Source organism: Aureococcus anophagefferens, assembly GCF_000186865.1.
Source record: "Aureococcus anophagefferens unplaced genomic scaffold AURANscaffold_3, whole genome shotgun sequence".
NCBI classification, from domain to species: domain Eukaryota; class Pelagophyceae; order Pelagomonadales; family Pelagomonadaceae; genus Aureococcus; species Aureococcus anophagefferens.
In genome coordinates this window covers 2,364,417-2,376,549 of record NW_008705563.1, presented here as the reverse complement: position 1 = coordinate 2,376,549, position 12,133 = coordinate 2,364,417, and the positions used below count along the sequence as shown (strand labels likewise).

Below are 12,133 nucleotides of genomic sequence, written 5' to 3'. Positions count from 1 at the left end.
TCGACGCGTGGGAGCGCGACAAAACGCAACCTAGAAAAATTGGAGACTTTATTGCGGGCATTTAGTTCTCCCATCGGTGGGCTCAACTGGATAGGGGTCGAGGCGGAATTGAATGATCACTATGACAATGCGAAACTCAAGAAGCGCCTGCTCTGGAAGACCGTCGCCGCCTCGGACACGGACTTCCTCCGTCGGCTGATCGAGTTCGAATTAGCGACGGCGGACCTCTCCGCGAACCACCACGGCTGGACGCTCGTGCACGAGGCCGTCCAACGCGGCCACAGCGGCACGCTCCTCACTCTATGCGCGCAGATCGTCGGCAGCGTCAACAAGTCAACCCGCAGCGGCATCGCCCCGGCGCACGTCGCCGCGTCTCGCGGCGACGCCGTCGCGCTGATGGCTCTCAAGATGCTGGGCGCGGACCTGACCGTGCTGGCCGCGGACCGCGCCCGCTTGCGCGTGGCCGAGCGTGAAGTCGCCGAGCTACAGGAGCAACGCGACCACATTCGAGAAGCCGCGTCCGGCCTCGCGCACGCGGTCGGCATGACGACGACTCGGGAGAGGGCGGCGCTGCCCGAGGTCGCGCCGGAGCGGCCGACCTGCTGCGTCTGCCTGTCGCGCGCGCCGGACGCGGCCTTCCTGCCCTGCGGGCACAAGGTCTGCTGCAGCGACTGCGCCCTGCGGATCGCGGGCGCGTCGTCCGCGCGGCGCCGCGAGTGCCCCATCTGCCGGGCGTCGCTCACGGGGGCCCTGTCGATCTACGAAGCGTAGCAGACATAGTGCGGCTTAGCCGGAGGGGCGGTCGAGGGGGGCGGCGAGAGAGGACGCGGCGCCGCCTACCACGCGTTGGCGTCGAGGTTCTTGGCGTTGTAGAGGATGACGGCGGCGAGGACGTTGACCATGCCGAGGACGTACTCGGCGTTGAGGGACGTGCCGAAGAGGAGCATGGACATGACGCCCGTGAGGAGCACGGAGATGGCCGTCGCGTAGCCCTTGAGGACCGCGTCCGCGAACTTGAGGACCGCGGCGACCGTGAGGCCGCCCATGGCGGAGTTGCCCACGGAGATCATGGCCTTGTAGTCGAAGCCGTACCAGAGGCCGTGCTCGAGGATGTTCGCGGAGTCGGTCATCGCGGCCCACGCGCCCTCGATGACGAGGGACGTCATCGCGAGCTGGATCTGCGTGTAGGCGAGGCCCGTCTCGCGGGGCGACGTCGCGCCGTTGGCCTCGGGCGCCGGCCGCTGGGCCTTGATGACCTTCTCCGTGTAGACCGCCGCGAAGCCGCTGCTCAGCGCGATGCCGAGCGTCGCGAGCACGCCCGTGAGCTGGTTCTCGCCCTCCTTCTCGCCGCCCCGGTCCTTCGTGAGCTGCGCGAGCATGACGCCCGTCGTCAGCAGCAGCAGCGAGATGACCTGGGCCTTGCGCAGCTTCTTGCCCATGAGCGCCGCGGAGAAGATCGCCGTCGTCAGGAGCTTCGTCTGGACCAAGACCGAGAAGAGCGCGGCGTTGAGGTTCGACAGGGCGATGTACTCCAGCGTCTGCTGGAAGTTGTAGATGCCCGCGGGCACGGCGAGCAGCGCGAACTTGCGCCACTCCGCCTTGAGGTAGCGGTAGATGGACGTCGGCGACCCGCCCGTCGCGAGGACGTACGCGACGGAGCACGCGCACTTCGTGCCCTCCGTGCCGATGACGGCGGCGCTGTAGAGGAACTTGGCGCCGCCGGAGACGGCGCTGCGCATCACGAGGTTCTTCACGCAGTTCTGGATCGCGAGCAGCGCCAAGACCTTGAGCCCCGTCTTCGAGATCGCCGCGCCGCCGGCCTCGGCCTTCTTGGCGGACCCCGCGAGGTTCAGGTCGCTCTTGTTGAGCATGGCGGACGACTCGAGGCCCTCGCTGTCCTCGAGGTCCACGGAGGGACTCCGCTTCTCCGGCCGGCACATGGGCGACCCGATCTCGCGCGTCGGGCGCGCGGAACCAATCTTGCGGCCGCTCGGAGCCGGCGGACTCCTGTTAGATAGCGTCGTGACGTCGGAACCACGCGCTTTCGTGGAACGGATCGACGTCTTGCACTGGGCCTCGGCTGGTGCTGCTCGGTTGCCAACGACGCTGGGCGCAAAAAAAAATTGCGTCGACAAAGACCTCGCTCGTCGTCAGCTCGGCCATGACCTGCGCCAAAGCTGTAATGGCTCGCTCCGCCGTTGCGACGGCGCGCGGTCTCGCACTGCGACAGAGCCGCGTCGTCGTCGGAGAGGGCGGTACCGGGGGCAAGGGAGGCCGGAAAGGCGCTTACGTCCACGGGGGGCACTACCTTTTTTTTTTTTTTGGCCGCACGCGCTCACTCGAGAGTCACCATGGGACTCGTCGCATCCGCCGAAGCCTCGCGCGCACGCTTCCCCGGCCCGCGTGCGCAGGGTGGATCGACGCGCAACAGCGGACTTCGCAGTGGTGCAGCGGTGGGTTCGCGATGCGAGCGATTGGAGCAGTCGACCCCCGGCCAGAGCCTTTGGCGCAGTTTGCTACGAGCTGGAGCCGGGGCAAACCGCCTCTCGATCGGCGCCGCGCTCGCCGCTCCCAGTCGGTCCCGACGCACTCCGGGTCCCCGCAAACACGCCCGTACCCTCCGCGCACACGAAATAGCGCGAAAACCCGGGCTCGATCGCCCCAAAACTCGCACAGTTCTCCCGTAACCGTTCGCGAGCAAAAAACCATGCCCGCGCGCCGCCCCGCGCCCGACGCCATGGACACGGAGGACGCGCCGCTCACGGCCGCGGAGAAGTTCCAGGCGCTGCTGCGGCCCATCAAGGACGTCGCGCTCGCGTTCGACGTCGACGTCGACGAGGCGCTCGAGGAGTACGTCGAGGAGTGCGTGCGCTACGTCGTCGCCGAGTCCGGCGACGAGGCCATCAACTTCGCCGAGGCGGGTTTGCTCGTGCAGGGCAGCGCCGTCGTCTACGGCCGCAAGGTCGACGGGTTGCACGGCGTCGTCTACAAGGTCCTCGAGAATCTCCGGACGGGCAAGGCCCAGGCGGACGCCGCGGGCCGGGACGCCGCGGCGACGAAGGTCGCCGAGGCCTCGGGCGAGGACGAGTTCGGCCGCCGCTACGACGCGGGCCCGCTCGCGCGCGTCGTCGACGTGACGCCGGGGAAGACCGTCGACCTCGACGTCGAGAAGGAAGACTCGAAGCGCAAGAAGGCGCGGACGGCGCCGGCGGACCCCATGGTCGCCCTGCTCTTCCGCGACGTCGAGGAGGACGCGCCCTTCTTCGGCGCGGCCTTCGGCGCGGACGGCGGCCTGCGCCTGCCGGGGCTCGCGCGCGAGGGCGGCGTCGCGGCCGATTTCGCCCCCGCGGCCGACGGCGGCGAGGCGCCGCCGGCCTACGACGACGACTACGAGGCGCCGCCGGCCTACGACGACGACGGCTTCGACGACGGCGGCATGGACGTCGAGGAGGCCGCCGTCGCGCGCCAGCGCGAGGCGCCCGCGCCGCGGCCGCGCCGCGCGAGCTCGACCGCGCCCGAGGAGGCGGAGGACGCGCCGGACCCCTACGAGGAGATGGACGTCTTCGCGAGCGACGACGTCGCCAAGCCCCTGCGCCGCGGCAAGACGTGGCGCGCGCCGAAACCGCCGACGGCCGACGAGGGCCCGCCGTCGGACGCGGCGGTCGCCGCGCTCTGCGCGGCCGTGGACGCGGCGACGTCGGCCCGCGACCGGGGCCGCCGCGTCGCGGCCCTCGAGGCCGCCCAGGGCGCCCGGGCCGCCGCGCGCGCGGCCGCGCTCGACGTCGCCAAGGCGGCCTACCCGCAGTTCGGCGCCGCGCTCGCTAAGGCCCGGCGGCTCCGGCGCCTCGAGGAGCGCCGCGGCGGCGGCGACGACGACGACGACTACGACTGCGACGACGCCTGGGCCGCCGGCGGCGTCGCGCGGCTCTTCGCGGACCCGGAGGAGCTCGCGGCGCCCGAGGCGCCCGACGCGCCGCGCGACTTCACCGACGACTTCGACGACGGCGGCGGCGAGTGCTTCGCCTGGGACGACGACGGCTACGACGACCGCCTCGGCGCCGCGGGCGGCCGGCGGTCCGAGGCCTACGACGCCGCGTGCAAGGCGCACCTCGACGAGCTCGGCGCGAACGTCGCGTCCTACGAGGATCTCGCGCGCCTCGCGGACCGCGTCGCGGCCTGGCAGGCCAAGCTCGAGCCCGTGCTCCGCGCCCAGGAGACGGAGCGCGAGCCCTTCGACATGCTCGCCATCGGCCGCGACATCGTCGCGCGCCTCGCGGCGCGGAAGCCCGGCGACAAGGCCAAGGTCGGCTTCGGCAGCCTCGCGGGGGGCATCCCGCGCTACCGCGTCTGCCGCCACTTCCTCGCGACGCTCCAGCTCGCCAACAACGGCAACCTCGACCTCGAGCACGCGCACGGCGCCGACGCGCTCGCGCCCGCGGACGCGTTCAAGCTCGCGCTCCTCACGACGGTCAACGCGCACGACAGCCTCCACGAGGGCGACTTCGAGAACCACTAAGCACCCCCGGTTCCTCCCCCCCAAAAAAAACACCCCGACGGTCGTAAGAAGCATGTACCCTAGTCGCCGTCGCCGCCGCGCCACGGGTCGTCGCCGGCGGCTCGCGACATCGCGACGCGCTGGCGGTAGTACGACGGCGCCGCGGGCGGGAGGTCGTCGACGTCGCGCGTCGCGCCGGACAGCACCGCGCGGCTCCGCGCGTCCAAGTCCGCGTCCCCGGCGTAGAACGCGCCCGAGACGACGCGCTCGGCGACGTCCAGCGCGATTTTTCGTCTCCGCGTCGTCGTCGCGACCTCGCCGGGCTCCGCGGTCGCGTCCGAGCGCCGCGACGCGGCCGGCAATTCGCCGTCCTCGCGGTCGTCGGAGTCCGCGACCCAGAGGCGCGGCGCGGCGATCGCGCCCGGGTCGTCGTCGTCGTCGTCGCTCGTGTCGCTGTCGACGGGTGTCGATCGAGGCGGCGGCGGCCGCCGGATGGGAAAGGAGGGCATTGAGTTGCGCGTCGATGCGCACGACCGAAGCTGTGACAACTGATCAACCGCGCACGACCGAAGCTGCGACGACTGATCAACCGACGCAGCCCATCGGCCAAGCCGGAATCCTCCAACGGACGATGGGCAGCCTTCCGATCGGATTGGGCTACTGAATCAAGGCGACGACGGAGGAGTCGGGGCTGCGTGATGTCCCGCCCGACCGCGCTCTGGGCGCTGGTCGTCGGCCTCGCCGTCGCCCAGGACGTGACCTACTACAACGGGGACCACGCCGCGGGCCCCTGGAGCGTCGGCGTGCTCGACTACGGCCACCCGAAGATCCGCGTCGGCGCCGTGCGCGTCTGGGTCGCGGGCCCCTGGGCGCCGGACGCGGACCTCGTCTTCGAGGGCGTGGGGTCCCGGAAGAACTACACCATCGGCGGGGCGGCGGCGCGCGCGGCCGAGGGCGACGTCCTCGGGAACCCGGCCTTCGATCTCCTCGGACTGAAGCCGTCCGAGGTCGTCGCCTGGCGCGCCGTCGTCCGCCGCGGCGACGGGTCCCGGGCCGCGACGCCCTTTTACACGGAGACGGGCCCGCTGCCCGGCTACTTCCCGGCCGTCGCCGCCTCCGGCGAGGCGAGCGGCTACGTGCTCACGTCCGCGTTCCCCGCGGTGCAAAACGGCGCGGCGGACAAGTGGAGCGGCGCCGTCGTCCTCGATAGGGACGGCGACGTCGTCTGGGCCCTCGACTGCGGGTCCCTCTTCGACTACACGCCCTATTACGGGTTGATGAACCTGCGCTGCGGCGTCACGGGCGCGCAGACGGCCCTCGGCGACTTCTCGTTCGAAGACCGCTCGCGGGACTCGCTGCTCGTGCTCTGGGGCGTCGAGGGCGACATGACGAAGATCACGACGGGCTTCACGGGCATCGCCGAGATCAACGCCCGGGGCTCCATCCGCCGGCTCTACGTCGCGACGCGCGACGCGCCGGACTGGGCGCGCGGCCAGCTGCCCTGGTCGAACGTCCCGGGCGAGGTCGTCTACGTCGACACCGCGGGCTTCAACCACCAGGTGACGCCCCTCGACGCCTCCACGCTCGTCTCCCTGGGCTTCGAGACGAAGCGCAACGTCACCTGCCCGGGCTGGCCCGGGGCCGTGGACCAAGTCCACGGCAACGAGCTCGTCGTCTTCGACAGAGACACGGGCGCGGTCGCGCGGCGCTTCAGCACCTGGGACGCCTTCGATGTGTGCGCGACGGCGACGTACGCCACGCTGGCGCGGAACCCGGACTGGACCCACCTCAACGCCTTCGACGCGACGCTCGTCGGGTCCGCGCTCGACGCGCTGGTCGTCTCGTCGTTCTACCTCGGGTGGATCTTCGCGTGGGACTATTCGTCGGGCGACGTGCGCTGGCTCCTGGGCGCGTGCCACGCCGACATGCCGGCGGCCTGCGCCGACCACCGCAACTCCTTCCCTCTTTTTGTCGTCGACGAGGGGGCGGCGGGGGCCGTGCCGCAACGGTACGACGCGGGCCAGCACAACGTCCGCGTCGTCGCGCCGGAACGCCCGTCGTCCTGGGCCGACGTGGCTTTGGTCGCCTTCGCCAACGGCGGCCGCCGGGACCGGGGGTTGGACGTGCCGAGCCGCCTCGTGGTCTGGGCGCTGCCGGGCGACCCGCCGGCGACGGCCCGGGCGACGTTCGCGTACGGCGACGGCTCGTACAGCCCCTTCCTCGGCGGCGCGCAGCCGTTGCTGGGGCCCGGCGGCGTCGCGGGCTACCTCGCGGACTTTGGGGCCGTCACGGACCCGCCGGCGCCCTTCGACGGCCGGGCCAACTGGGCCCGGGACAACTGCAACTCCGCGCGCGTCGTCGAAATCGACGCGCGCGGCAACGCGACCTTTTCCGCGACCTTCGGCGGCCGCGACGCCGCGGGCTCCTGCGGCGCCGCCAACGCGCGCTCCTGGAACTCGTACCGCGCCCTCCGCGTCCCCAAGCCCCCGGGCTTCACGTGACGTAATCCGCTTTGCTTGAAGGGATGGTTGCAGGGAAGCTTCAGCCTCCCGGAACGCGCTCAGCATCGAGCACTGCTTCCCGCGCGCGCGCCGCATGGTAACGCTCGAGCCACGCGCCAAGTTCCCTCCGCCGGCGCACAACACGCACCCGGAGCTCTACGTCGTCGGCTTCCTCTGCATCGTCTGTCTCGCGCGTCCCGCGGCGCCTCAACTCGTCGAAAGGCGCCGCGCGCGCGCCGCGTTCGAGCCGCGCCGTCGCAGGTCGCCCTCGGGTGCATGTTCGTCGACACGCGCCAGCGCATGAGCATCAGGAAGAAGACTTTCGGAGAGAAGCTCGCGTGAGACGACCATGGCCGACGCGTCCGACGATCCGACCGAGGCGACGATCAGCGAGGCGGTCGTGCTCAAGCTCCTGTCGCACGCCGCGGAGGAGTCCGGCGCGGCGCGCCCGCGCATCAACCAGGGCGCGATCAAGGCGACGGTGGAGCTCCTCCGCCTCTTCGTCGTCCAGGCGCGCGCGCGCGCCGAGGGCGAGGCCGCCGCGGAGGGCGACGACGTCATCCGGCCCGAGCACGTCGAAGCGGCGATGCCGGAGCTCTTCGCCGACTTCTGACGGTGCGCGATCGTGCATGCCGCGACTCCTCGAATGGGCGACCCGATAGGGAGTAAGGTGCCGTCAACATCAGCTCAGCCCATTTGCCGAGCATGGAGGATCCTGTATTCCGGATGACCGCGGGGCTCCTCGTCTTCGCCGACGGCGGCGCGCTGCAGATCGCGATGGCGCTCCTCGTCGCGATGCTGAGCCACCGCGTCTACGCCGCCTACGAGCCCTACGTCGACGACGACGACGACGCGCTCTCGGAGGTCGCGCAGACGCAGCTCGTCCTCGTCTTCTTCGGGAGCCTGCTCCTCTTCGTCGGCGAGCACACGGACGGCGAGCGGGGCTACGCGACGGACGCGTTCGGCGCCGTGCTGGCCCTCGTCATGTCCGCGGGGCTGCTCGTGGCCGTCTACTACGTGCTCGTCGACGCGCTCGGCCGCGACCGCGTGGAACGGGAGGAGCGCCTGCTCCTGGAGAAGGCGGAGGGCCTGATCCACCACCTCGCGCCGACGTCGCCGAAGCGCACCGTCGCCTTCGCCGCGGACGAGAAGAAGGAGATCGAGCTCGCGGACGTCTACGGGGGCTCCTCCTCCTCCGACGACGACGCGAGCTCCTTCGCCGCGGCCCCCTCCTACGAGGCCGCGACGACGCCGCGCGCTACCGCCGAGGAGAAGCGCCCGGAGGAGGCGAAGCGCGAGGCGACGTCACCGTCGGCGACGCCGAAGGAGACGCCGAAGGAGAACACGCCGCGGCGGGGCCGCTCCTTCCGCGCGCGAAAGCCATCGCCGCGCACCGAGCCAAGAAAGCCGCCGCGGCGCCGGCCCCCGCGGCGCCGCGGCCGCCCAAGGGCATGAGCCTTGCGGGCATCTTCGGCGTGCCCCAGTCGCCCGAGGCGGCGAGCGTTCAGATTTAGAGTAACACGTCAACTTGAAGTTTAATAACTGACTGCCCTGCACAGCTGGCCGATGCGTGAGAACTTCTTTGAGTAGCAGCCCCTGTTGCGCGCTGGCCTAGTCAGTAGCAGCCCCTGTTGCGCGCCGGCCTAGCAAAGCATCATCAGGGCAATGAGCGCGCAGCTGGCCGCGGCGACGGACCGCGTGCTCATCGTCGGGACGGGGCTATCGGGCGCCCTCACGTGCTACCACCTCCGCAAGGCGCTGCGCGACCGCATTAAGATTGATGTCGCCGACATGGCGCGCGGCGCCGGCGGCCGCATGTCGACGACGCGCTACGAGGGCAAGCGCGGGTCCGCGCGCGCCAACGCGGGCGCGCGGTACGTCAGCGCGGCGCCGCGCGACGCCGCGGAGCTCCTCGCGGCCGTCTGCGCGTCGAACGGCGCCGGCGCGTGCGCGCTCGACCGCGTCGCGGCGCCCGCGCCGCGCAGCACGCACTTCCGGGGCGACGACGCCGCCTACGCGCACTGGCCGCCGCGCGAGGGCGCGAACGGCGTCGCGAAGCGGTTCCTCTACGGCGGCGCGCCGGACGGCGTCGCCTTCGGCGCGCGGCTGCTGCGCGTCGCGGCGAGCGGCCGGCGCCTCCGGCCCGTCTTCGACCGCGGCGCGGGCGACGCGGAAGCGGACTACGCCGCCGTCGTCGGACGCGGCGTCCTCGCGTCCACGAAATGAGCATCCGAGGCAGCCCGCGTCGTAGGTCCTCGCCATGCCGCCGAAGGACATTTTGAAGTTCTTCGACGCAGACATCGGCGCCGCGGGCGAGCTCCAGTCGCAGGCGACGCTGCACCGGCGGACGAACAAGGGCAAGGCTGCGGCGCTGCCGCCGGGCTTCGGCCCCATCGCGCTGCCGCGGGACGTCGTACGCACGCTCTCTTCCGTGGACTACGTCGGCCGCTACTCGCTGGCCATGTGGTTCGGCGACGCCCGCTTCGTCGAAGCGCTCGACGAGGCCTGGCGCGCGCGCGCCGGCGGCGAGGCCCACGACGTCCTCGACGCCGTCGTCGTCCAGCCGGGCGGCGTCGTCGTCGCGCAGTCGACGGTCGCCTTCTGGCGCCGCGTCTCGGGCCTCGACGCCGCCCGCGGCGCGAAGCGGCGCCGCGGCGGGGGCCGCGGCGGGGGCCGCGGCGGGGGCCGCGGCGAGCACGGGCGCGACGCGGCCCGGGCGTCGATGCTCGACGCGCTCGCGGCCGTCGTCGGGCGGCCCGTGCCGAGGCCCCAGCACGCGAAGCTCCTCAACTGGCGCACGAGCCAGGTCGAGTCGCCGGCGCGCCCCGACCCGCCCGTCGTCACGGCCTCGGGCGGCGCGCTCGTCTTCACGGGCGACTGGTGCGTCGAGAGCAGCTTCGAGGGCTGCCACCGCGCCGCGCGCGCCGCCGCGGACGCCGTCGCGAGCCACCTCGGTCTGGATTCGTCCGCGTGAGTTTTAATAAAAGCAAAGATGTTAAGCCAGCGGGTCCACGAGGGGCCGGTGCTGGAGGCCGTCGGGCGGCGACTCGAAGGTCGCGAAGTCCGCGGGGTCGCGGTGGATGGTCGACTCGATGCGCCGCGACGTCGGCGGCGGCGTGCCGCGGCCCGGCGTCGCGTCGGCGAGGGGCGACGGCGGCGGCGCCTCCGTGGGCGCGAAGGCGTGCTTGCGGCCGAAGTTGAAGGACGCGGACTTGCGCTTCGCGCGCTTCGGCTTCTCGTCCGGCGGCTTCTCGGGCGACGGCGTCTTCGCCGTGAAGGACCGCGTCCGCCGCTTCACGGCCGGCGGCGGCCGCCGCGCCGGCGGCTCCGGCGGTGCCTCGGCGGGCACGGTGACGGAGACGGCGACGAGGTCGTGGCCCGCGGCGCCGTCGACGACGTCCTCGTGCGCGCGGCGGTGCGACGGCGGCAGGTGCGCGAAGGGGTCGTCGGGCTCGTCGCGCGCCGGCGCCTTGGCGGCCCAGGGCGCGCGCCGCCGGCCGTCGTCGAGGGGCGTGGGCCAGAGCTCGTGGAGCCGCGACCGCGCGTTTCCGCCGTACTCCTCCGGGAGCTCGGCCGCGGGCACCTTCGCCCTCAAGTCCGCGACCCAGCCCGACCGCCCGAACATCGCGACGCGCCGCACCGTCGCCGCGTCCAAGAGCCGCGGCGCGGCGAGCGCGTAGGCCCGGAGCACGAAGTCGGGCGCGTTGACGACCGTTATTTCCGCGAGCCGCTCCGGGTTGTGGTGCCGCTCGCGGTCGTAGACGTCGGCGAGCCAGGGCACGAGGTGGCGGCAGCACGCGTGGCGCCAGCCGAGGCCCCGCAGGTCCAGGAGCAGGGACCACGCCTCCGCTCTCGCGGCGCCGCACGCGCGCGCGACGACCTCGCCGTGGAGCGCCATGTACCACTCGACCCGGGGCCGCGTCGTCTTGGCGAAGAGCCTTCCGAGGTCGCTCCGGCCGAGCTGCCAGATCACGAAGGGCCGGCCCACGGCGTCGCCGCCCTGGACCCAGAGCGGGAGGCACCGCTTCACGTCGCCCGCGCTGAGGCCCAGGATCCGCGCGAGGTCGTCGCCGCGGGCGACGACGTCCTTGGGCCCCTTCCACTTGCGCCATTCCAGGTCGCGCTCGACGCCCCGCAGCGCCGCGGCGACGTCGCCGTGGCACTGCGAGAGGAAGCGGCCGCAGTACGCGATGAGCGAGTCGCCGGGCCAGAGCTGGGCCTCGACGAGGGGGGCGTCGCAGGCGTGCACGAGGTCCCGCAGCGGGCCCGCGGGCAGCGCCTCCTGGACGGCCTCGTCCTCGAAGCAGAGCCGCTTCGACGACGAGGACCGGCGCTGCTTCCCGCCGAAGAAGTCGCGGACGCCCGTCGCCCTCGACGCGACCTTCCTCGCGGCGCGGAGCGGCGACGGCGACGCCGGCGACGGCGGGCTCCGCTCCGGCGACGCCGGCAGCGCGACGGCGTGGCCCGGCTTCCGCCGCGCGCGCGCGAGGCGCTTCTGCTCGTCGGCCGCGGCCGCGCGCGACCGCGCGACGCCGAGCCACTCGTTCGCCGCCCAGGCGACGGCGAGGGCCGCGGCGACGGGCGCGGCGACGGCGACGGCCGACGCGCCGAACCAGGCGGCGCCGGCGCTCCAGCGCGCGGCGGCGAGGGCCGCGGCGCAGGAGGTGTGGACGAAGCGCACGAGCGAGGCGCAGGACGCGAGCCAGGCGGCGAGGCACGCGCGCAGGCAGCGCGCGCACGCGCCGGCGACGACCGCCGCCGCCGCGGCGATCATGGCCGCCGCATGGGACAGAAAGCTGGCGCCCTCCCGGCGCTCCCGAGGGGCAGCCCGACCTGGCTGCAGCTCGGAGTTTCAGCAGGGGCAACTCCCAAGATGTTTGAGATGGTGAAGCGGTCATTGTAGTTTCGGGCAGCAACATGGAGCTGAAAAAGTGAGTCAGGCGTGCGAGCAATGAAGGCCGGGCAACGCTACGGCGAAGTCACGGGCAACATCTGGTCCTATGCGCAGCGCGGTGACACGACGGGCGTCAAAGCTGCGCTCACCCGCGGCGTCGATGCCAACGCGTGCAACATCGCTGGCTGGACGCCGTCGCACGCCGCCGCGGCGGGCGGCCAGGTGCACATTCTGCGGCTCCTG

The 12,133-nt window shown here is 72.6% G+C and overlaps 3 protein-coding genes across 3 annotated transcripts; 1 reads left to right on the top strand and 2 right to left on the bottom strand.

The window, feature by feature from the left end:
* Positions 1 to 836: 836 nt before the first annotated feature.
* STP7 (hypothetical protein) lies at positions 837 to 1,739 on the bottom strand (the record flags this gene model as incomplete). Its single annotated transcript, XM_009035539.1, has 1 exon — positions 837 to 1,739. The coding sequence occupies one exon, from the start codon at positions 1,737 to 1,739 to the stop codon at positions 837 to 839; it is 903 nt and encodes a 300-aa protein (XP_009033787.1).
* Positions 1,740 to 2,707: 968 nt separating this feature from the next.
* Positions 2,708 to 8,451, top strand: AURANDRAFT_61860 (hypothetical protein; the record flags this gene model as incomplete). The annotated part of the gene is made up of 5 exons (XM_009035649.1): positions 2,708 to 4,468; positions 5,248 to 6,992; positions 7,030 to 7,177; positions 7,376 to 7,570; positions 7,708 to 8,451. The coding sequence occupies 5 exons, from the start codon at positions 2,708 to 2,710 to the stop codon at positions 8,449 to 8,451; spliced, it is 4,593 nt and encodes a 1,530-aa protein (XP_009033897.1).
* Positions 8,452 to 9,991: 1,540 nt separating this feature from the next.
* Positions 9,992 to 11,770, bottom strand: AURANDRAFT_61859 (hypothetical protein; the record flags this gene model as incomplete). The annotated part of the gene is made up of 1 exon (XM_009035538.1): positions 9,992 to 11,770. One exon carries the CDS (start codon positions 11,768 to 11,770, stop codon positions 9,992 to 9,994), a length of 1,779 nt encoding a protein of 592 aa, XP_009033786.1.
* Between the last annotated feature and the right edge of the window lie 363 nt (positions 11,771 to 12,133).